The sequence below is a fragment of the Bison bison genome, unplaced genomic scaffold (genome assembly GCF_000754665.1).
Source record: "Bison bison bison isolate TAMUID 2011002044 unplaced genomic scaffold, Bison_UMD1.0 scf7180017864533, whole genome shotgun sequence".
NCBI lineage: Eukaryota > Metazoa > Chordata > Mammalia > Artiodactyla > Bovidae > Bison > Bison bison.
The window spans coordinates 5,250,887-5,274,103 of NW_011495082.1; the positions used below are offsets into that span (position 1 = coordinate 5,250,887).

The window sequence follows — 23,217 nt, forward strand, 5'->3', positions numbered from 1 at the left end:
GCCACACATGGACACTTGTTACCCTACATATTAATGCACACTTGTAATAAATATTACTCAGTGTATTTACTGGATAGCTTGTGTTCAGGCAAATACTCGGATTTAAGGATGACCATAATCAAATGAATTGAATTCTTACAGGACAGAAAAAAATGTCACCCTCAGACAAATTTAAGGTTTGAATCACCAGTGTCCTTTGATCATTTTTGAAGAGAGAATGCTTTAGGGAAAAGGAAAAAACTGTGAGAGAAACAATACAGTGTCTGAGGTCTAGAAATACTTCATATAAATCCATTGATTTATCAGCTACTCATTGCAATTATTTTACTAATGTGGGTCACGTTCTGCCCTTCCAGGGAGAATTCTAGGTGTCCTCCTCCAGATCCTGCTGATAAAGAATTAGAAAAATAATTCACCATACCTATTTGTGTGCATTTGGTGACAATGAGGACCTTTATGTTTTAGAAATAATGTGATAGGATTTTTTTTTCCAGTAGAGTAAGGTATTCATTGGGTGATATTCTGCCATTTCAAGACTTAGCATTAATTTGTTAGGGACAACAAGGTGTTGGTAAGAACACCGTCAGTCAGTTACCATCTTTTCCTGTTGTTTGAAAGAGACTAGTTCTAGTTCACTGATCACTAGTCTGGTTCACTTATTTGTTTATCAAAAGATCTCATATCTCAGTTAAGATATATCTCTCTGACTCCTTGATATAACATTAGCAATTCCCAGAACTTCATAGTGACTTTATCCTGTTTTATTTTCCATCATGGCAATTATCACCATCAGATGTAATATCTATTTATTTGAATGTGGGTTTTTAAAATATTTTCTTTTCTCTCAGGCCTCCATATCAGATTCCAATTGTGGTCTAAGAGGAAGTTTTTACTTTTTAATTTCTTCCTAATAATTTAGTATGGGACAAGTTTAGATTACAAAGAATTAAGAAAAAGCAGTATTCACTAGAAAGTAAGCCCCAGGAGGGCAGGACCTTTCTGTGATGGTAGTTTTTCACTGCTCCAGCCCTGGAGCCTTGAACAGTCTCTTGCGTTTAACAGGTGTTTGGTAAATATTCTTTAAGTGAAGGAATGGAGAAAACAATGTCTTACGGATTTGTCTTGAGGATTAAACTAAAAATTGTCTGCAAAAGTACCGAATACAACACCTAGAACAGGAGATGGAATCTAAAAGCCCTGAAAGGACCCATATGGAACCCATAAATGCCAAGCCTGACTTAGATATAAGAGTATCAACCCTTTAACTAGGAGGTACTGACTAAATGCGTGTTTTAAATAAATTTGACTTCTGAAAATTATATTCAGCATCCTTATTTTTATAATGAATGAATGTTGAGAAATCATTGTAATTTCCATTAGCAATTGGCTATTTGTTTGGCTTATAAAGCTTCTTGTATAAAAGATGTAATGATAGCCTAAACATTTTACCAAACCATAGACTGAGAACTATTTAGTATCTTGGCACTGATCATTTGATAAAGATTATACCTAAACTATAAAAGGAACTTTCTGACTTTGCTTTTCCTTCTTTTTAAGTTAGTATCAAAGTGCTCCACTTGGAACTCTAAGCAAATACAAATATGAACATCAGGAAGTCTGCAGTGAGATTTTGCAAAGATTAAAGAAAGGGAGTTACAAAGAACAAGATATCTGATATTAGCGTGTTTGATAGCCTGATAGCCTCTTTATTTTCTTGATCCATTCTCCTCAGGAAGATGCATCTTAGAATCTAACTTTCCAAAATGGCACTGTAATAGCACTTATTAGATGGATTGCAGTGTTTTGTGCTCTGTTTTTGTGGAAAGCATTGAAATAGGAGAAGCTCTGCTGTGTTTCTTTACAAGATAGCTACATGCTGACGGCGACCCAGCTCTTGGATTACAGGAGAATCTAGCTTTTAGACCTAGTGTTGTAAATATCATGTGTCTTGTTAAAAATGTCTATGTCAGATTCCAGTTATAGTTTAGGAAGAATTTTTATGTATCAAGAAAGGACAAATTTACATTGAAAAGATATGAGCGGAAAACAGCCTCAAAGGCTCTTCTTCTTCCAGAAATCTTGCTTCTTCAGTGTTCTTCAGTTTGCTACTTTAGCTAACTAAAGAAAGTAGAATTTTTCAAGGAGTGGTATTTAAAAGTATAATTAAAAATTATACTTTTAATCCACTCACCAAGCGCCCTTCACTTGGTTTTGATCTTATAGATCACATCTGGTCGTGTTCATTGGGTTGAATGGTCCTGAGACGAGAGCATTGGTTTAGTAACTTTCCTTTCTGAGGGCATCCATGGTAACTGGATTGTCTGATTGTTCTTTTAAAATTCTTATATGGCAGCTCTCTTGAAACTTCCTCCAAAATTATCCATCGTGCAGACTATATTAGAGGGGTTTTAAAATGACAGGTCTCTGTTTTACTCTGGGCCTTCTTTCTAAAATTAGCAAAATACATAAATCTGTGTGTCTTTGGACCAATCAAACCTGGATTTTAATTCTACGTGGTTATTGATTATGGTCCTTGCCTGAAGTCATATACCCAGAATCAGGGTATATACACACATCCTTGACCTTGAAAGCTTTATAGCCCCAGAGGAACAAAGATTAATCATAATTCTGTTATCTTCCTGAAAATCTCAGACCATACTTCCTTTTTAAGAGCCAGATGATTCCTGAAGCAACAGGAAACAGAGCTGAGAAATTTTTTGAGCATTGCCTTTTCTTTGCCGTTTTCCAGGAAAGAGAGTATGGCCCACCCAAGACTGTCCAAATCATTTTCCTATCGGGTCACTTAAGTAACAAATGTCCTTCTCGATTCTTACCTCGTTTCTTTCTTGGCAAATGTGGTTACCCCCTCCAGCTCCCCTGCACACAATAACCCATGGCTTCCTTTGAGCTCTCCCCACACTCCAGGTGGCTATGCTATCACACTTAACACATTGCACTAAGATTTGGCACGAGCCTTACCTCCTCTGTGGACTCTGATCTTCTCCGGGTCAAGAGGCATGTATTATTCATTGCTGATGAATGGCAAATAGCACGCACGTAGTTCTAACTTGGTAGATGCATGTTAAATGAATGAATAGCAGCTGTGTAAAAGTCAAACTGAATTTCCCATGAAAGTAAGATCCAGAGCATTGTCCATTGTATGACACAGTAACCGTGTTGCTCTTGTATTAGAAAGAGTTGTACTTCCCTTGAACTACTATATATGTGTGTGTGTAGGAGTGTGTGCCTGCCTCTGAAACACCTGCTAGAAAAAGCACACTGGAATTAATGCATAGCCTATTTTTAGCAATGAGCACTTTGCTACCCCACTCCTGATGCAGTCTTAATTTATTTTTTTATTTACCTCATTTTTATTTTATCTTACATAGATCATATAACTACTTAAAACCCTTTTAGGAACATTAGTTAAGCTTTAGTATTTTATAGAAATAATAAAGAAGCATAAATAGAGTCCAGTATCTGTTTGCTGAAGAGGAAAGTAGGGGGAAAAGCACCCCAAGGATGGTATTTACTATTACCCCAGTACTGAAATAACATGATGGAACCTTTAACAATGCTGCCTCAACTGCTAAAGAAAACGTCTTCCAAGGACAAGTAACATAGCTGTGAAAATAACGCTTAGTCAGAGTGAAGGAAACCACTGTGATGCCGTACGTCCCCTTACCCTTCAAACACAGCAATCATAGGGAAACATCCCAGAGCAGTTAGGTAAAGGGCATCTCAACATGAAGACTTCATCACAGCACGCCTTTTTGTGGCTTGAAATCTAGGATTTAGTGTACACACTTTTAGGTTACCTTGGCAAAACCTAATGAAGATTTAAACATATATTTTTAAAGATTATATGTCTTTCTTAGCTTTCAGTGATTAATGTCAACCCAGAGCCTTAACATTTTTTATTGAAATATAATCGACGTACACTATTATATGAGTTTCAGGAATACTGCATAGTGACTTGATGTTTTTATACATTACAAAATGATCACCACAATAACTCTGATAACCATCTGCCACCATACAAAATTATTACAGTACTATTGATTATATTTCCTATGCTGTACATTTCCTATCCTTGACTTATTTATTTTACAACTGGAGTTGTTAACCTCTTAATTCCCTTCCCTTACTTCACCTGCACATTCCCTCTTCCTGCCAGCTATGAGTTTGTTCTTCATATCTACGAGTCTGTTTCTGTTTTATGATGATTGTTCATTTGTTTTGTTTTTTAGATTCTCTGTATGAGTGAAATCATATGGTGTTTATCTTTCTCTGTCTGACTTATTTCACTTAGCATAATACCCTCTTGGTTCATCCATGTTGTTGCAAATGGCAAGATTTCTTTCTTTTTTATAGTTGAGTAATATTTCTTTGTGAATATGTATGTGTGTGTGTGTGTAAAGTGAGAGTGTTAGTCGCTCCTTCATGTGTGACTCTTTAAACCCCACAGACCGTAATCTGCCAGGCTCCTCTGTCCATGGAATTCTCCAGGCAAGAATACTAGAATGAGTAGTCGTTCGCTTCTCCAAGGGATCTTCCCCTCTCAGGGATCAAACCCAGGTCTCATGCATTGTAGATAGATTCTTTACTGTCTAAGCCGCCAGGGAAACCCTTATACACACACATACACACATACACACCCATATCTTCTTTATCCATTCATCTGTCAATAGACACTTAGGTCGCTTCCATGTCTTACCTACTGTAGATAATGCTGTGGTGAACATTAGGGTGCATATATCTTTTTGAATTGCTGTTTTCATTTTCTTGGGATAAATACTCAGAAGTGAAATTGTTGCTGGGTTATATGGTAGCACTATTTTTTAATGTTTTGATTCAAGTCCCTGCTGTGGGTGTTAAAGGAAATGCTTGCTCTTCTGAGAAATGGTATTGGACACTAGATTAGAGGTGGTGATGACTTTGTGGATGAGCTTGATGTTACAAAAAAATCAATGCTATTAGCCAAGTATATGAAATAGAATCTGAATACAGTTAAATGCCACATATAATTTCTATTCACAAGTTTACATTACAGTGTTTCAGCAAAGTAGTTAGACCAATTCACATGCTAAAGTAAATAACAACTGTCCTTTATTGAGTCTTTACCACATGCTAGGCATTGTGCTAAACACTTGAATCATGTTAATCTAATTCTCACTACACACTTAAGAAAAATAATAAGATTTTTATTCATATTTTATAAGCAAGGATACTGAAGCTCAGAGAGGTAACTTCCCTGCCCATAGTCACATAGCCATGAGTAGCAGTGTCAAGGTTCAAAGCCAGGCCCATCTGATTCAGAGTCCACATCTGTAAGCGCTTCACTTTCTTACTCCCTGTTGTGAAATCATCATCTTCTTCCTGTCTTCCATTGAGAATGTCCCAGACGGGAGTGTGTGCTGATGCATTTTCACCCAAAATCAAACCCAGTTGGATTAGTCTCTGTTCTTGGTGATAACAGGCAGCAGAATCTTCAAGCAAGTGTTTGATTTAGAGATGATATCTCCTGACTCCTCTCAACACACCTGAGTAATAGGCTTTCAAATGAATTATGAAAACAGTCTTGACACTTGCTTGGTAAGATTTTGTCACAGAAGTACAGTGATACCTTCCCAGTCAGCATGCATATCACACACTTGCCTTTTCAGCAAGTTTTTAAAATGATTTCCATTTTGTAGCACATGGAACTTTCATTTGAAGAAAGACAGCAAAATAAAGAGCACACTAGTGTGCCATCAGAAAGGGAAGTTCTGGAAGACTTTGGCTGGCTAAGCTCTACATGTAAGAAGTTTGGCTACAATTAAAATGTTAAGAACTTTAGCAAAAAAAAAAATTACTGCATGTTAGATCATGATTTTTTTTAATTAAAAGAAACTCAGAAAATTCATGAAGAAGATAGCCTTAGCTGTTTTGAGATAGGATTTTGGACTGTTTGTGCTTTTCTCACACATTCGTGATTGTGCTCAGAGATGAATATTGCTCTGCGGTTCCCATTTCATCTCACTGCCCTGAAATCCTGTTGTTGAAATTACAGGGCTAGAAAATAACAGGAACATCCTGTTGTCAAAAATAAATTCCTTCAGATAAAGTATTAATTCAACTGAAGCCAATTTTTTTAGAGGGTGAGAAGGACCTCAGTGGGAGGGGAGTTTATGAATGATGGTGTGCCGTCTTGGATCCACAGCCCTTTCTTTATATCTTTGTCGTCTCTCTGACTAAATGAAATTTGTTCTTCTGTGTGAATTTTTGTATTTTGCAAAAATATAATATGTGGTATCATTAAAGACTTTCATGAAAGAGCTAAGTAAGGTCTAATGTTCTTGGGTCATTACTATTGAGTATTATATTCAGAAATATGCATGTTTATTGTTTCATTCTGTTATTTATTTAGTAGTCCCCTAGCTCCTAGGAATTCATATCCAAAGTGAAATAAAACACTGGGAACCTTTCCATAAAAGGAATTTTTAGATTATTAGCCAAATATGCCCCTGAAAACTTTCAGGGTTTTGTTTTTTTTTTAATGTGGATCATTTTTTTTTTTTGAAGTATTTATTGAATTTGTCACAATCATGCTTCTGTTTTATGTTTTGGTTTTTTGGCCACAAGGCCTGTGGGGTCTTAGCTCCCTGACCAGGGATCACATTGGAAGTTGAACTCTTGACTACTGGACCACCAGGGAAGTCCCTGGGTTATTTTCTTGAGTCTGACTTATGCTTCAGACCCTCATTTGGAACACTTGACTTAGGAGCTCAGATAGTCAGGTTCTGGGCAGGCCTCAGAAGCCTTTAGGTCCTGGGTTCTTCACCCACAAAGCTAGAGGGAAGGCAGAATGACCTTTACTATTCTTTCTAGTTTGAAGAGTCTACAAAGAAAAAATGTCTTCGTGAAAGGAGGAAATAACAGTTCTCTTTCTGGTGGGCAGCTCGGGTTGATGGGACATTCACAATGCCTTGCTTTCTGATAATCAATATTGGGAGCCCTCCAGCAGTCAGCCCATCCAGAGTGCGGACTTTCCAGAGGCTTGAATCTCTCCCTCTTCTAGAACACCCATCAGCTAATTGGCCTTTCCCCTCCAACACCTTGTGCCTCTTCCTTGGCAGCAGGAGGGTCAGGGGAGAACAGGAAGACAGCAGGTAAGAAAGCATCTGCTCAAATGCCTAGAGAAGCCATGAACCCAACTCTTCCCCTGCTGCTGACACTTCTGGGCCAGGCCTGCTCGTCAGCCCGTGCGGTGCTGTAATGTTCTGTTGGACCTCCTTGAGGATTACCTACCTCTTTTTGAATGACCCTTAATTACCTTGACTTTTCAAGTTGGAACCAAGTTTCCTCAACTGGTTTTGCAGAAACACAGATGAGTCATGGGGGAAAGCTGCGAAGGGAAACTCCTCCTCCCCCCTCTCACAGATTCTCTGTGGACACAGGCAGATCATCTTCTTTGCATGACTAAATCACACTCAGTATCTGCTGATTGGCGAGGAATTCTGGAGGGAAAGAAGCTGCTATCAAACCCCACCTGTTCCATGAAGTCTTCTGTCACTACCCCAATTTAAAGACTTCTCTGTCTTTAAATTCATACTATTTGACTTTTCCCTACCAGATAAAAATGGTGCTAGATGTTCATCCTTCCTTCTAACCTGTATTTTTTTATTCAGACACAGGTTAAGTCTTGTGTAGACATAAGAGGATTTGGGGCTTAGTAATAGATGATGATAATCATCATAGATATCTTTACTGAGTACCTACACTGTGCCAGGCTCTGATCCAAGAGATTTACATTCAGTTCTCATTCCACTCTTACGAAGCAGTTGCTATTGTTCACTCCATTTTATTTTTTAGGAAACTGAAGTATGGAGAAGCTCAATACTGGCCCAGGTCACAGAGTTAGTAAAAGGGATACCAAGGATTGACTCAGACAATCTGGTTCCAGAGCCTTCATGCCTTCATTCTTAACAGTACAGTCTTTTTTTTTTCTTTTTTTGTAAGCAATATTATCCTGTTCCAATAAAGAGACTTTTACCCACTCTGTCCATCTCCCTACATGTAAATTGTCAGTAGCAAGATCAGTTTCTTTTGAGAAAATTATTTACATAAATCATAAAGGAAACCATTTTATATCTATGTATCTGGTATCTAGGTTAGGACTTTCCTACTTGGGACTTTCAAATGTTGCTTCTACATCCATGTGAGCTAATCCTGAAGGTTTCAAAACTTCAAAGCAAGTGAAATGTGTCATTTCCCATCAAAGCTGGGGATTCCCCATAGCATGGCTGGAACTTTAGTCTCCATTTGCTTCCAGTTTTACTTTCCTTTTCTGAAATTGGTGCATGAACTCTGTCTTGTTTTCTCCAGGTATTTTGTCCTGTATTTCTTAACCCTTTAAGCATTTATTAGATATCTCTCACAGGTTGGCAGTATATTATGGAATTTTATCACATTCGCTCATTGTTATATTATATTTTCTTGCTCCAAGACTCTTCCAGGAAGAAGTTATGTCTTTTACATTTGCTAAGTTTCCAGGTGAAACTATAGTATTGCAGAACATATAAAAATACTCAATAAATACTCATTAATTGTAGTGTCATAGACAAGCTTTAACAACTGCCTAGTATGTACATATTAAGGGTATTTAGATATCTTATACCCAACTGAATGCAGAGTTCCAAAGAATAGCAAGGAGAGATAAGAAAGCCTTCTTCAGTGATAAATGCAAAGAAATAGAGGAAAACAATAGAATGGGAAAGACTAGAGATCTCTTCAGGAACATTAGATATACCAAGGGAACATTTTGTGTAAAGTGAAATGAAATCGCTCAGTCTCGTCCGACACTTTGCAACCTCCGGACTGTGGCCTACCAGGCTCCTCTGTCCATGGGATTTTCCAGGCAAGAGTACTGGAGTGGGTTGCGATTTCCTTCTCCAATTTTGTGCAAAGATAGGCTCAATAAAGGACAGAAGCAGCAAGGACCTAACAGAAGCACAAGAGATTAAGAAGAGGTGGCAAGAATATACAGAAGAACTGTACAAAAAAGGTCTTAATCACCCAGGTCACGTTAATGGTGTTGTCAGTCACCTGGAGCCAGACATCCTGGAGTGCAAAGTCAAGTGGACCTTAGGAAGCATAACTACAAACAAAGCTAATGGAGGTGATGGAATTCCAGCTGAGCCATTTCATATCCTAAAAGATGATGCTGTTAAAGTGCTGCACGCAATATGCCAGCAAATTTGGAAAACTCAGCAATGGCCACAGGACTGGAAAAGGTCACTTTCATTCCAATCCCAAAGAAGGGCAGTGCCAAAGAATGTTCAAACTACTACACAATTGCACTTATTTCACATGCCAGTAAGGTAATGCTCAAAATCCTTCGAGCTAGGCTTCAACAGTACATGAACTGAGAACTTCCAGATGTACAAGCTGGATTTAGAAAAGGCAGAGGAACCAGAGATCAAATTGCCAACATCCTCTGGATTGTAGAAAAAGCAAGGGAATCCCAGAGAAACTTCTGCTTCATTGACTACTTTAAAGCCTTTGACTGTGTGGATCACAACAAACTGTGGAAAATTCTTCAAGAGATGGGAATACCAGACTACCTTACCTGCCTCCTGAGAAACCTGTAAGCAGGTCAAGAAGTAACAGTTAGATCCAGACATAGAAAAAACGGGAAATTGGGAAAGGAGTATGTCAAGGCTATATATTGTCACCTTGCTTATTTAACTTATATGCAGAATATATCATGTGAAATGCCAGACTGGATGAATCACAAGCTGGAGTCAAGATTGCCAGGAGAAATCTCAACAACCGCAGATATGCAGATGACACCACCCTTATGGCAGAAAGCAAAGAAGAAATAGAGCCTCTTGAAGGTGAAAGAGAACAGCAAAAAAGCTGACTGAAAACTCAGCATTGAACAAATGAAGATCACGGCATCTGGTCCATCACTTCATGGCAAAGAGAAGGGGAAAAAATGGACACAGCGACAGATTTTATTCTCTTGGTCTCCAAAATTGCTGCAGACAGTGACTACAGCCATGAAATTAAAAGATGCTTGCTCATTGGAAGGAAACTATGACAAACCTAGACAGTATATTAAAAAGCAGAGATATCACTTTGCTGACAAAGGTCCATATAGTTAAATCTACGGTTTTTCCAGTAGCCATGTATGAATATGAGAGTTGGGCCATGAAGAAGGCTGAGTGCTAAAGAATTGATGCTTTCAAACTTTGATGCTGGAGAAGACTCTTGAGAGTCCCTTGACTGCAAGGAGATCAAACCAGTCCATCCTAAAGGACATCAGTCCTGAATATTGATCGGAAGGACTGACACTGAAGCTGAAGCCCCAGTACTCTGGCCACCTGATGCAAATAGCCAACTCATTGGAAAAGACCTCGATGCAGGGAAAGATTGAGGGCAAGAGGAGAAGTGGGTGACAGAGGATGAGATAGTTGGGTCGCATCACCGACTCAATGGACATGAGTTAGAGCAAATTCAGGGGAGATAGTAAAGGACAGGGAAGCCTGGTGTGCCGCCGTTCATGGGATCGCAAAGAATCGGACACGACTTAGCGACTGAACCAAGATATCTTATAAGACTTCTTTGATATGCTAACGCAATACTCTGAAGACCAACATCCTTAAAAATTTCTTCAATAAAAATTCAGCACATCAAATTGAATTGGACTCAGCAATAGAGTATTGGAGTTGAGAGAGAACTTTGTTATCTACAACTTGACATGACCTTGAAATAATTAACATATCACCTCATCTATTTACATTATCTTTGTTTACTCAGTAGTTAAATGTTACCTCTGTTGTTTTCAGAATTAAAATTTTGCAGAAAGCACAAGGAAGTGTATAGTGTGTTTTAAAGAGGGTCTGACTAACTTTGATTAACAATTTCTTAGTGATTTTAAGTCAGCATTTAGGAACATTACTGATTAAAATGTGCTGTGAATATTAGCAAGAGTATAGATAATAAAAGATGGGCTTTAACTGAGCATTCACTCCTATAGGGAAGGTGCTGGACATTTTTTTCTTGGAGTACTTGCGACTTTCACATAAAGGCAGAAAAATCTGTGGACCTAATCTTCAGGACAATGTAATTTGACCATTGTTCAGTTGTATGTCTGTGTGTTCAGTTGCTTAGTCATGTCCGACCCTTGTGATCCCATGGTTGGCAGCCTGCCAGGCTCCTCTGTCCATGGGATTCTCCAGGCAAGAATACTACAGTGGGTTGTCATGCCCTCCTCCAGGGGATCTTCCCAACCCAGGAATCAAACCTGCATCTCTTATGTCTCTTTTATTGGCAAGCCGGTTCTTTACCACTGGTGCCACCTGGAAGCCCTAAATGAAGATGGGGTGTGGTGCAAAAAGACTAATATTTTTTGGACTTTAATCTTGTATTCCTATGGTCACCTCTGTACATTTATTTTTTATGAACTTAAAAAACTTTATGATTTTTCTATTTTAAGATACAGGAAAGTGATAGGATTAGTTAAGGGGAAAAAAACTTTTTTAGCCATTCATTCAGAGGCTTGGTTAGCAAGGAATAAAGATGGGACACCTTTGAAGGTTCTAGGGCAATGATGTTTCTAGTACCAAACAATTTTGTTTTATGAGAACATAGAGCATTATTAGTACATGCAAAAAAGAGCAAGTCAGCCTGACCTTATTCTGATTAAATTCTGAAAGAGCTTGATTCACTGGAACCTACCTGGAGTACAGTTGGCAAGCACTGACCACTAGACATATTTCAACAGTTTCACCAAGTTGTTCAGGGAACAGACTGCTCAGATTTGAGTTTCTTCCGTGGGGTGGGGGGCGGGTCATTTGGGGGTATGATGATTTTCAGACTGTTTTTCATCAAATCTAACTTGTTAATATTTTGAGTTTTAAATGAGCTGGGGTGGGGGCAGGTGTCTCATTCATCAGAAGCTAATTATGTACAGTATAAGACTGCATTTATAATATGTCTGACTACTTCAAAATTTAAGCAGTTTAATACTCAGTGAATCAAGATATCTGTTCCTTTTGAAGTAAATGAGATAGGAGTGCTCCAATATGTCTTCATTTTTCTTTGCTCAGTCATTTCAAGTAATATAAGCATAGGACAAGTTTTAGGTACTAAAAGGTGAGACTAATTCTTATTCTTTGGTCGCTTGTCAGTGCATAGAATTAGATGACAATGCTAACAGCGTGGTAGATTTGAGCTCTAAAACTGGTAGACGTGGCAGTGATACCCTAGTGTGTCTTCAAGAGCAACGTAGTTTTAAAGAATAGCTGTGCGTTCACTTTCTCTCATTTTCACTAACTAGCTTTTTTTTTTTTAACTATGGCCATTATAGTTGCATGTAAAACCCCACTAATACTACTTTAATTAAAAGGAGTGGGGTTATAGAAGTGTGTGTACCCCACAGGCATTCTCACAGACATTCAAAAGCAGGAAATGAGGTCTATGTAGACCTCAGAGGACCTGGAATCAGAATGCTGAAAAACAGACCTCACTCTTCATCTCTCAGGGACCACGTCCCTCAGTTCTTGTTGTGGCGAGCATCTCAACGCTGCTCCCAGCCACCACCCCTCAATTTCTTATCCTTTATTCCGTATGTGCATTGTGTGCTTACTCCAGCATGGCTGTTTGCCATGAATATATAATGGCTCTAGCACCCACTGCTGTTTCTGCTGCTAAGTCGCTTCAGTCGTGTCCGACTCTGTGCAACCCCATAGACGGCAGCCCACCAAACTCCTCTGTCCCTGGGATTCTCCAGGCAAGGACACCGGAGTGGGTTGCCATTTCCTTCTCCCTAATACCCACTACTACCTGGCAGTTGTCCATGTCACATGCTCAAGAGGAGAAAGCTGATTGGCTTAGCTGAGTGTTTAGAGCAGAGTCACCAAGTTACAAATGGTGGGCATGCCAGAATGGCTGTCTTTGGGCCAGGTATCCATCTCAGAGCTATTCACCTGTACTTGAGTGATCTGTGGCTGTGGTGTGAGGATGGAGTCATAGGGCACACGGGAGCACCTCTTTCAGAACCCGTGAGCAGTGTGGGCAGTTACAGAGCATGCCTGTTGCTCTTACAGCTGCCAGAATCCTTATTCCTTCAAGGGTGTTTGGAGGCAACAGGGTTGAGTGTTTACCTCCCCCAACACCTATCGCAACCCAGCACTCCCCTTCTTGTTTCTTTCCACCGACAGCAGATCTGTTGTGTTTCTCTCACTTTATTTGCTGTCTGTCTCTCTTTTCCTGTAATGAGAATGCTCGGGTTGCTAATCCCAGCTTTCGAAATATGGTAGAAGCTAATTCCCAGGCTTCTAAATATGACAGATTTCTGCTTCTCTATCCCTTTTTTTTTTTTTTTGGCCACTTTATTTTTTTTAATTGCAGAATAATTGCTTTACAGAATTTTGCGGTTTTCTGTCAAACATCAACAAGAATCAGCCATAGGCATACCCGTGTCCCCTCCCCCCGCAACTTCCCTCCCCTTTCCCTCCCTAACCCACCCTTCTGGATTGTCACAGAGCTCCTGTTTGAGTTCCCTGAGTCACACAGCAAATTCCCATTGGCTAGCTATTTTACATATGCTATTGTAAATTTCCATGTTGCTTTCTCCATACATCTCACCCGCTCCCTCCTCAGCTCCCCCCATGTCCATAGGTCTGTTCTCTATGTCTGTTTCTCTGTTGCTGCCCTGAACATAAATTCATCAGAACCATCTTTCTGGATTCCATATATATGCATCATGTTTGTTGCAGCACTGCTTACAATAGCTGGAACATGGAGGCCAACCTAGATGTCCACTGACAGATGACTGTACAAAGAAGCTACGGTAAACACAGACCATGGAATACTACTCAGCCATGAAAAGAATGCATTTGAGTCAGTTCTCTGTCCCTTTTCCTACTGTTTTTCTCTCTCTGGTTCTTCAGGCTGCTATGACCACCTAGTGCAGCAAAATCTCTGGGCCTGATTCTCCTTGGGGTTACATAGTCCCTTGGCTTCACGGCCAAAGAGAAGTAAAGATCAGTGAATTCATTAATTCCATTAAGCTACTTTATGCCCCAGGAGTGTGCTAGAAGAGAGCTTCTCCAGCTTTCAGCGTGCGTATGAAGCACCCGGGGATCTTGTTAAAGTGTAGTTTCAGGAGCTATATTGTGGGGTGTGAGAATCTGCATCTCTAACAGACTCCCAGGTAGTATGGATGATGCTGATGAAATAACAGTACTTTGAGTCAAAGACTAGAATCATTTATTCAACTATGATCTTCTTGATGGAACGGACCATGTTTTAGGCATCTTTATCTGTCTTTCCATGACCAGCACTGTCCCTGGAATGTGAGAGATATTCAGAAGTTGCTTGGATTATGATTAAACTGAACACACAGGAAATGCAGGCCTTTCTATGCCTACTTTTTTTTAAGTGGGTGGTTTTCAAACACTGCTAAAAATCAGTGAAATCGGTGAAAATTTCTTAAGGGTCTGATTATGCAGAGGACTAGGAAAAATATTTTTAAAATTACAATCCCAGTCTTCATGGAAAACACTGGCATCTTTTCTGCTAACTCTACTGTGTCTTTGCTGGAAATGTGGAATAATTTTAGAATTACGGGGGTGGCAGAATGAGCCTATTTATGCTACTAGCACTTGACCTCAAATATTTTTTATGTCATCTTCATGTGTACAATGAGGCTAATGTGACTGTTGTGGTGTTAATGTGTAATGAGCCGTGTAAGGATTGAGTTTCATGCCTGGAACAGGGTACATGATCACTGCTAATACTGTTAGTAGTGGTAGTAGAAGTAGAAACAGTAGTAATAGTATTTAAGATTATTTTATCCTGCTAACTCAGCTTAGGAAAATACTTTGTTCTTCTCTTCTTCTCTAAGTCCATACATTATCCTAATAAGAGATTTCACTTTGTAGGGCTTACCTACAATTTAGTCTTAATATCATCCTTGTTTGGAATTTAAAGTTAAAGGAAAGTGAATTTTAGAACTCAACTGTATGCACTATAGCAGAAGGACAGAAAGAAGACTTTATTTTTGTACCTTGCAGCCAGTTAAATTGTTCTTTTCACTCCAATGTCTTCATAAATGTATTCGTGAGAAAAAATTAATGTGCTTAACAGGGTCTCCCTAAACCTCTCCAACCATTTTGGATGGGACAGAAAATACACACATACACAAAAATATATGCACACACACATATATACATACATAAATTCACAGGTGAATTACTAGTGTATGTTTGATAATATCATTTTTGGAAAGGAAGTAAATTGAGCAGGCAAGGAAAGGACTATTGAACGCATAAGTATTGGCTTAGATATTAGTTATAAATGATAAACATCTACGTAATGAATAACATCTGTATTTTTCAACTCAGAGGGCCAGTAAACTGATGTATTGTACTTTCTGCACAAAGCAGAAAACAGTTGGTGATAAAGGAAGATTTCTTGATTCATCATGCATTTTAAAATTTCTAGAATAAAATTGGCAGACCATCTCTTTTTTTTCCCTTATAAAGAAGGGCATCACCATGATTGTCCATGTGGAAAAGGAAAGGCTGGTTGGAGTGGCAATGTAACCGTGACCTAGGTGCCATCACTGAAGAAATCTCCCTTCCTGGGGAAGGTTGGCACATGAGCCTGTGAATCATAACTATTATCGTTGTCTTGTTGAGGAGAAGCACTTACAAAGAAGACCTAGGAACATACATTTATTATTCTTTCATTACCTAGTTCCTTTTTCATTACCTATGTAACCCAGATGTAACCCATGTGTCAGCTGCCTGGATCGCTTCAAGTCCTCCAGTATGCCAAGGTCAGCTTGTTCTCGAAAATATAATTAAAATGGACTCAAATCACAGACTCATGTACAGGGAGTTCCCAGCATTCCTTCCAATATTTACAGCAGTTGTAAGTGAAGCCTTTGTCTCTCCTGGACTCTTGGCTTCTGAGCTCCTCCTCATGCTGATTTCACACAAGAATTAAAAAAAAAAAACCCTGAAATACCTCGTGCCGCCCACATAATTTATTTAAATCAAGTTGAGTAATGCAAGTGGAAACACTCAAGTAAGTATAAAGAGCTACCTATGGGAGGTAATGATCTTAAGTAAATGAGAAAGTGACATAAGGCATTGTGAATGCTCCAGGGTGGACTTGAAGGGGAAAATCTGAAGGTAATGAAACAATATCCACTCATTTCATCTGGCTGAAAATAGAGAAAAGGATGAAGTCCTGGCAGGATTTTGAAATAAAGTCGGATTGTCTGTGGGTTATAATAAGAAAAAAATTTACCCGTGAAACTTTAAAAGGGAACAACAACGAGAAGTTAGTCATGGGATTACCAGAACCCAAAGGAAATATTTAACACCAGAAGAGAGCAGGGCCACCAGAATGCTTTGAAGCCGGTTGAGCTGGTAATTAGAAGGAACAACTTTGCTCATCCTTTTTAAGAAAGCAAATCCACATGGCCTTTGTCTCATTTTCTGGTAACTGCCAGAGCTGTCCTTGAAGCAGTAAGTTGCCAGCACGTTACTCAGCTGCTTCCACAGCCCTGTGTATGCATAGCATTCAGCCTGCTTATTTCTTCCATTGTTTTTCCAAGAATTTGTTCCCAGCCTTACTTCAGAAACCATTCTGAACGTGATAGTCACAGTTTCCCAACTCCCCACATCACTTTCATGTGATCAAATCTTCAGACTACCTGGATGGACTGCGTATCTTCTTCAGTTGGCCTAAAGAAAGTTCTGATCAATGAGGCTTTTTTTTTTCTTTTAAGAGTAGGATATAGTTCACTTGGGCTTCCCTGGTGGCTAAAGAATCTGCCTGCAATGCAGGAGACCAGGGTTATATCTCTGGGTTGGGAAGATCCCCTGGAGGAGGAAATGGCTACACACTCCAGTATTCTTGCATGGAGAATCCTATAGACAGAGAAGCCCGGCAGGTTACAGTCTGTGGGGTCACTAAGAATCAGACACGACCGAACAACTAACTTCCACTTTTCTTTCAATAGTTCATTTATCTTGGGAACTTTTAAGTTTGGGGGCTTTCCTTGTGGCCCAGCTGGTAAAGAATCCGCCTGCAATGCGGGAGACCTGGGTTCCATCCCTGGGTTGGGAAGATCCCCTGGAGAAGGGAAAAAGCTACCCATTCCAGTATTCTGGCCTGGAGAATTCCATGGACTGCAGAGTCTATGGGGTCGCAAAGAGTCGGACATGACTGAGCGACTTTCATTCACTCACTTTTAAGAGTGTGTCACAAGTTTTATTCTACATCGGTTGAAAGTCCAGTCAGACAAGATTGATCAGAAAATGAAAATACATATTTGCCTTCAAGGAAAAGTTGAGGGGGAATTTAAAACAAGAAAGCGTTAAGTATGTGAGAGAGAATGTGGAATGACGTAGCCATTCCGTGACCTGCATTCCGTGACCCCAGTCACCTGAGTGGGTGCCCTGACTGCTGTCTCCGCCTGTGGGTTACCCTTTCAGCCCTGTCTCCAATGTTCGTGTTTCAACAGGGTTGTCTGAGCCCCTCATCCCTCAGAGAGAGAGTGCACAAGGCAGAGACATTTTGTTGGAGGGAGATGGGGATTGGAGTCACAGGAGTGGACAGGATTGGGTGAGGGAGACCCCTGTGGGACTGTAGGGCCTGAGGTGAAGAGGCAGGCAGGAGGGGTTGCCAACTGAGAGACACCGGGGGCCACAGCCCTCCTTGTTCATGACCTGGCCCCATGCTGCGTGTGTGGAGGGCAGACTTAGGGCCCTCTCAGGAGCCTGGTACTAACGAGCAGTCACAACCTGTGGGGCTCTGAAGAAACAGAGGGGAAGAGGGTCGCTTCAGGACTGGGTCATTTTCCTGCCCCTTTCTCTGAGAGAATGGTCCCGCACGGCCATGTCACTGTGCAAGCAGGGAGAATTGCCCGGGAGACTGTGATGAGCTAGGACACTTAGAAAGCTCCCCGTCTCTCCCCAGAGACAGCACAGGCATGCCTGCTTCCTGCTAACCGCTCAGAGTTCACTTGGCGCAATTTACTTTTGGGCCAGGGTGGTAACGCACTTCCCTGGAGTTCTTCTTCCCAAGGTTTTCCTCTAAGGTAAAGGAAAGTTTTCAGGAACATCCTTCACACCGACAGATGAGATGCCAACATGGCCCGCCACCAGAAAGGGTAGGTGTTGGAGAGCCCAACCTGTATACCGTAGCACTCTGTACAAGATGTTTATCATCCCAAAGCAGCTCACAGTAGATTCAGCAATTATCCCCATTTTACAGCCTGAAAGTGAATTGTGATGACATTTCTCAAGATAAAAAGAAAGCACTGAAGCCTCTGTGACTTCCTTTGTCAGTGTCTGCATTTGTCTAAGCTGCCTTAAGCCAGTCTGTAGCAGTGAAGCCATAATTCAGATGAAAACAATAAGAAATCATTTAAAGCCAGTGTACATGAAAGTGAGGAGCCCACATGACTACTATTTTTAGTGCAGAAATATATTCAAGATCAAAGCCATTAATGTTTGCCTATTTTATTTAATCATGTGCCTTTTACCTGGAAGATGCAGGTCTTATACAAATGAGTGTACAGGGAAAATTTTAGGCTTTATGCTGTCCAAATTAAATTCTGAAAAGACAGAAAATTCATCATTTTGACATCTCTTTGCAGATGCAGAATGTGTGTTAAAATATCTCTTGAAATGTGTCTTGTTTACTTAAGGAATACATTTAGCAGATCTTGTTAATTAGAAGTAATATCTGGGTAAAGTCTTTCATAATGTATCTCTTTTTAAACATAAAAATCAAGGGGCTAATTTCCCAAGTTGTGAGAATGGATGTTCCCTCTCATTACCTGTATTTTGGATTTTGAGGTTTTCTTGTAAGTAAAAGTTTACAGCATCCTTGAGTTTTTACAGCATTGCTTGAGTTTTCAGCATCCTTTTTTTTTTTTTTTAACTATATAATAATCTAGGTTTGCAGGTGTTATGTATCAAGAAATGGAGAAGTTGGGGAAATTTTTTGAAAAAAGACATTGCCTACTCTTGAAATTCCTTGTAAAGTATTATTGTCATATAAGTTGTAGGAAGTGTGTCCTCTATAAGAATACCTCTGAAGCACAATTTTAGATATTGAGAACCTTTCTAACCACTCTCCATTTTGAGTTTTGTTTTTTTGTGTGTATGTGTGACAGATTTCATATAAACAAAACTTTTTTGGTGCATGGGTAAAAACTTCCAATTACATCTCTAAAACCATTTTCTATGGTATTTCAGTGTTACCAAAATATGTAATGTTAAGTTTACCTTAAACCTCATTGACCTAAATAAACTCCATGAATAATAGATACAATTATGTAGTATAGCTTCTAGATGGAAAATTGTCATCATTTTCAAGAGAATGAATGGCTCTGGGGAAATGTACAGCTTAGGAATGACAAAACTGTCATTCACTCAGAAAACAAAATTGTGGAAATGACAGAGTTGAGCCCTGGGAATCCTCAAATTTGCCTTTAAACAATACCTTCTTCAAACTAGTGATTACCAGTGGGGAGAAGAAAGGGGGAAAGGCAATATAGGGATAGGGGACTAAAGTGGGAACTATTAGGTATAAAATAAGCTACAGGGAATATTGCCAATATTTTATAACAACTATAAATGGAGTAGAATCTTTTTTGATAGTTTTTTATTTTATTATTGGAGTATATTGCTTTACAATGTTTTAGTTTCTGCTGTACAATGACATGAATCAGCTGTATGTATCCATATATCCCCGCCCTCTTGAATCTCCCTTCCACTCCCCCAGTTTCTCAAACTTACTTGGCCATAACCTTTTTTGAGGTTTTCTGAGCACCTCAGGTTATGCATGTTCCATGGAACCCACTTTGTGAAGCAGTGGGCTAGATTTAGTCATGTAGCCGCTACTCAAACAGAACCCCAATTTGGCAAACCAAAAAGCTGCTGTTGCCAGCCCTGAGATACAAAGAGCGAGTATAAAGTGTTGTAGTGCACAGTGCATTTAGAAATGTGGGTGTTGAAGCCGAGTTATCTCTTCTCTGGTCTCTTCCAGGTGTTTCATCCCAAACATCTACGCAGCTCTGTTCACTGCAGCTCTCGTCCCGTTAATGTGCCTCGTGGTGGTGTTCGTGGTGTTCATCCATGCCTACCAGGTGAAGCCACAGTGGAAAGCATACGACGATGTCTTCAGAGGAAGGACAAATGCTGCAGGTTTGTAGGAAACCATATTCGCACTTTGGAGCTGGGCACTTTTAACGGTGGGAAAAGGTCACTGAATGGTCTCTTTATCGAGAACAGGAAGGAGGTTAGACTCAGCTTTCAGCTCTGAAGCCAAAAGTTACAGTTCTCTGATTTCTCCTGCTCCTTGGGCCTTCCTTGCAATCTCTCTCTCTTTAGGGCTCTGCAGGTTTCATTGCTGGTGCCAGTTTTGTCCCTAAGATATTAGTATTCAAGTAAATGACTCAGAACCTTTGGGAGCTGCTTCTCCAAGCATTTTTTCAACTCAGGCAGTAACAACCTGGGTTCAACCTGTGAAATCTGTTCATTTCTTGCAGACTCTGAGACTTTATCACAAACAAACCTTCCTAATGCTTGTGAGTGCTGTATTTTGCATGTGAAGTTCTGATTGTGCAGACAGATGTTTAAAAACATATGTGACCAGACAGCTTCATAAGTGGCTACACATGTCTGGTTACTTAAGAGTGCAAGTCTTTCCAGCTCAAATTGGCTTTCACTACCAGCTCATTTTTTCCCTTTGAATCATACTTAACACCGGTTTTTATGATCTGATTCTTTTTCTATCGTTAGATTAGAGTCTCTTAGGAATGTTTTTAAGGAACGATAACCAAATACCTGCATAAGAAAACTCAGTCTAAAATGGTTTGAGTGACTGGAATATTGAGAATCTAATGAGCTGGGGAGTGGAGGAATCCCTCTTGGGCCAAGAGGAAGACTTGTCTTTTCTATAAGATCAGTTACAGATAAGTCAGTTGCTCAGTCGTGTCCAACTCTTTGCGACCCCATGGACTGTAGCCCGCCAGGCTCCTCCGTCCATGGAATTTTCCAGGCAAGAATACTGGAGTGGGTTGCCATTTCCTTCTCCAGGGGATTTTCCTGACCCAGGGATTGAACCCAGGCCTCCAGCATTGCAGGCAGACGCTTTACCATCTGAGCCACCAAGGAAGCCCAAGTCTTTTCTAAGCTTTTGCAAATCTAAAGCCAAAGGAATGAGAGAAGTTCTTCACATGTTAAGTGCTGTCCAGAGTTTAAGCAAGATACCATCCATGAAATCACTTAGAATAGTGTCTAATACATTATTAGAGGCTCAATAGATACTGTCTCTTATATGATAATAAAAAAATTCATTCTAACATAATAAAAGCCTCTAGTTCCTAAACTATGTCAGGGACGATGCAAAAAGATTTTCCTTGTAGTATAAAGAGAAAGGACTCTTTTATATTAACTTATGGGGTAGTTTGTAGGATAGCTGTACCTAACCAATTCTTCCCTCTTCTCTCTGATTTAGCGTGCCATTATTATGTGGGCAAAAATAGCACTTAAGGTTATGATTAAATTTAGATTCTTCCATTAGAAAAGCAATGTTCAATGTAGAAATTGTACTTTTTCATGGGACATAGAATTTATCCAGAAGCTGTGCTTTTATTCAACTTGAGATTAATTCTGTTAAAATACATATTCTCTTTTGAAGGCAAAGTTTGTTTCTCCCTAATAACAAGATTTATTTTGTTCTGTATACTATATAGAAGTGCCAGTGTTTCAGTAGTGATGACATCATAAAGGCCTAACCTAATGAGTTCGTCTTTTTCATTCCTGAATCACCCCTGTGCCTGTTGGATATGATCCATGGACACAGTAGATAAACAACGGTCCAATTCTCTAAAAAACAGCTCTCAAGCATTGAACATAAAATCCCCAGAACACTTGTATCTCAACTGGTGAAACCTCTCTTACAATGAAATATATTAATAGAAGCATTGCTCTTATTATAGCTTTTCAAATAAAAAAACAATTATGGCAGTTCTGATTTCCCTGTTCCCATTCAACCTAACAGTCATTATCTCACTTGGACTCTTAAACAGTGTTTTCCTAATTAGTCACTAGTTCCAGTTCTTGTCCGTTTCGTTTTCTCAGATGTCTGTATTTCAACAATGTCAAGTGGCTCCCCTCACTCTCTAGCTTTACAATCATTCATCTTTATTGCCCAAAAGAAAGTCCAGGCTCTTTATAACACTAGAGTCTCTATGCATCCACCCCGGGCCGTCTTATCACCCTCAAGTTAGTTACCACTCAGCCTATGTTCTGACCATGTCATTGATTCAGTTTTACTCATTCTTGGAATTACCTGATCTGTCATCTTTGCTCATGAAGATGCCCTCTATGAACTCCTCATCATTGGTTGATAAAAAAAAAAAAAAAAAAAAAAAAACTCACGTGTTTAGTAAGTAATGAGAGAAAATGTAGAAGAGAGAGAGGTGTAAGGGACTTACTATGCTCCCTTAATCTATCTTAGCTCCCCAAAGCCATCCTCAATAAATGCATAATCTAAGTACAAAATGTGTGCTAAACAATCCCAAGTTGACTCCTTCCAAGATACTGCTCACTTGGAAACTGTAGAAGCTCCCAGTATGCTACTTCTTCCGTGAAGACTGTGAAATTAATGTCTTTACCACACCAAATGAGAATTACTCATCCTTCTATGATTTTAAAGCATTTTGCCCCTACGGCCATTAGAGCCCTTAACACTTACTTCAGAATGGAATGGTGACTTGTTTTGGTGTGTGTGGCTGATTTCCTTAATAAATTATGGATTCCTCCAGGGCAAGGACCATTTATTATTCACCTTTGCATCACCAGAGCCTTGTGGAGTGCTTAGTGGATAGCAGTAGCATAATTAGTATTTGTTGACTGAATAATAATCATCAATGTGCCATGAAATCTTATAATTATAGGAATGCACCCACAAGCTAAATATAGCATTAAGAAGAAGAGAAATCTGTCATATCATCCAAAGCAGAAATTATGGAATCTATCTCATTGATCTGTTTGTAGATACCCCTTTGAAATTTATTCAAAGGGGTATCTACAAACATAAGCTCCTCTGTCCATGGGATTTTCCAGGCAAGAGTGCTGGAGTGGATTGCCATTTCCTTCTCCAGGGGATCTTCCTGACCCAGGAATCAAACCC

General features: G+C 39.6%; 1 protein-coding gene across 1 annotated transcript in view; it reads left to right on the top strand.

The window, feature by feature from the left end:
* Positions 1 to 23,217, top strand: part of GPR98 (G protein-coupled receptor 98) — a 543,192-nt gene that overhangs the window by 423,825 nt on the left and 96,150 nt on the right. Inside the window, exon 86 of the mRNA XM_010831922.1 lies at positions 20,065 to 20,222. Within this exon, the coding sequence (XP_010830224.1) occupies positions 20,065 to 20,222 (158 nt within the window). The remainder of the gene's footprint in view (positions 1 to 20,064; positions 20,223 to 23,217) is intronic.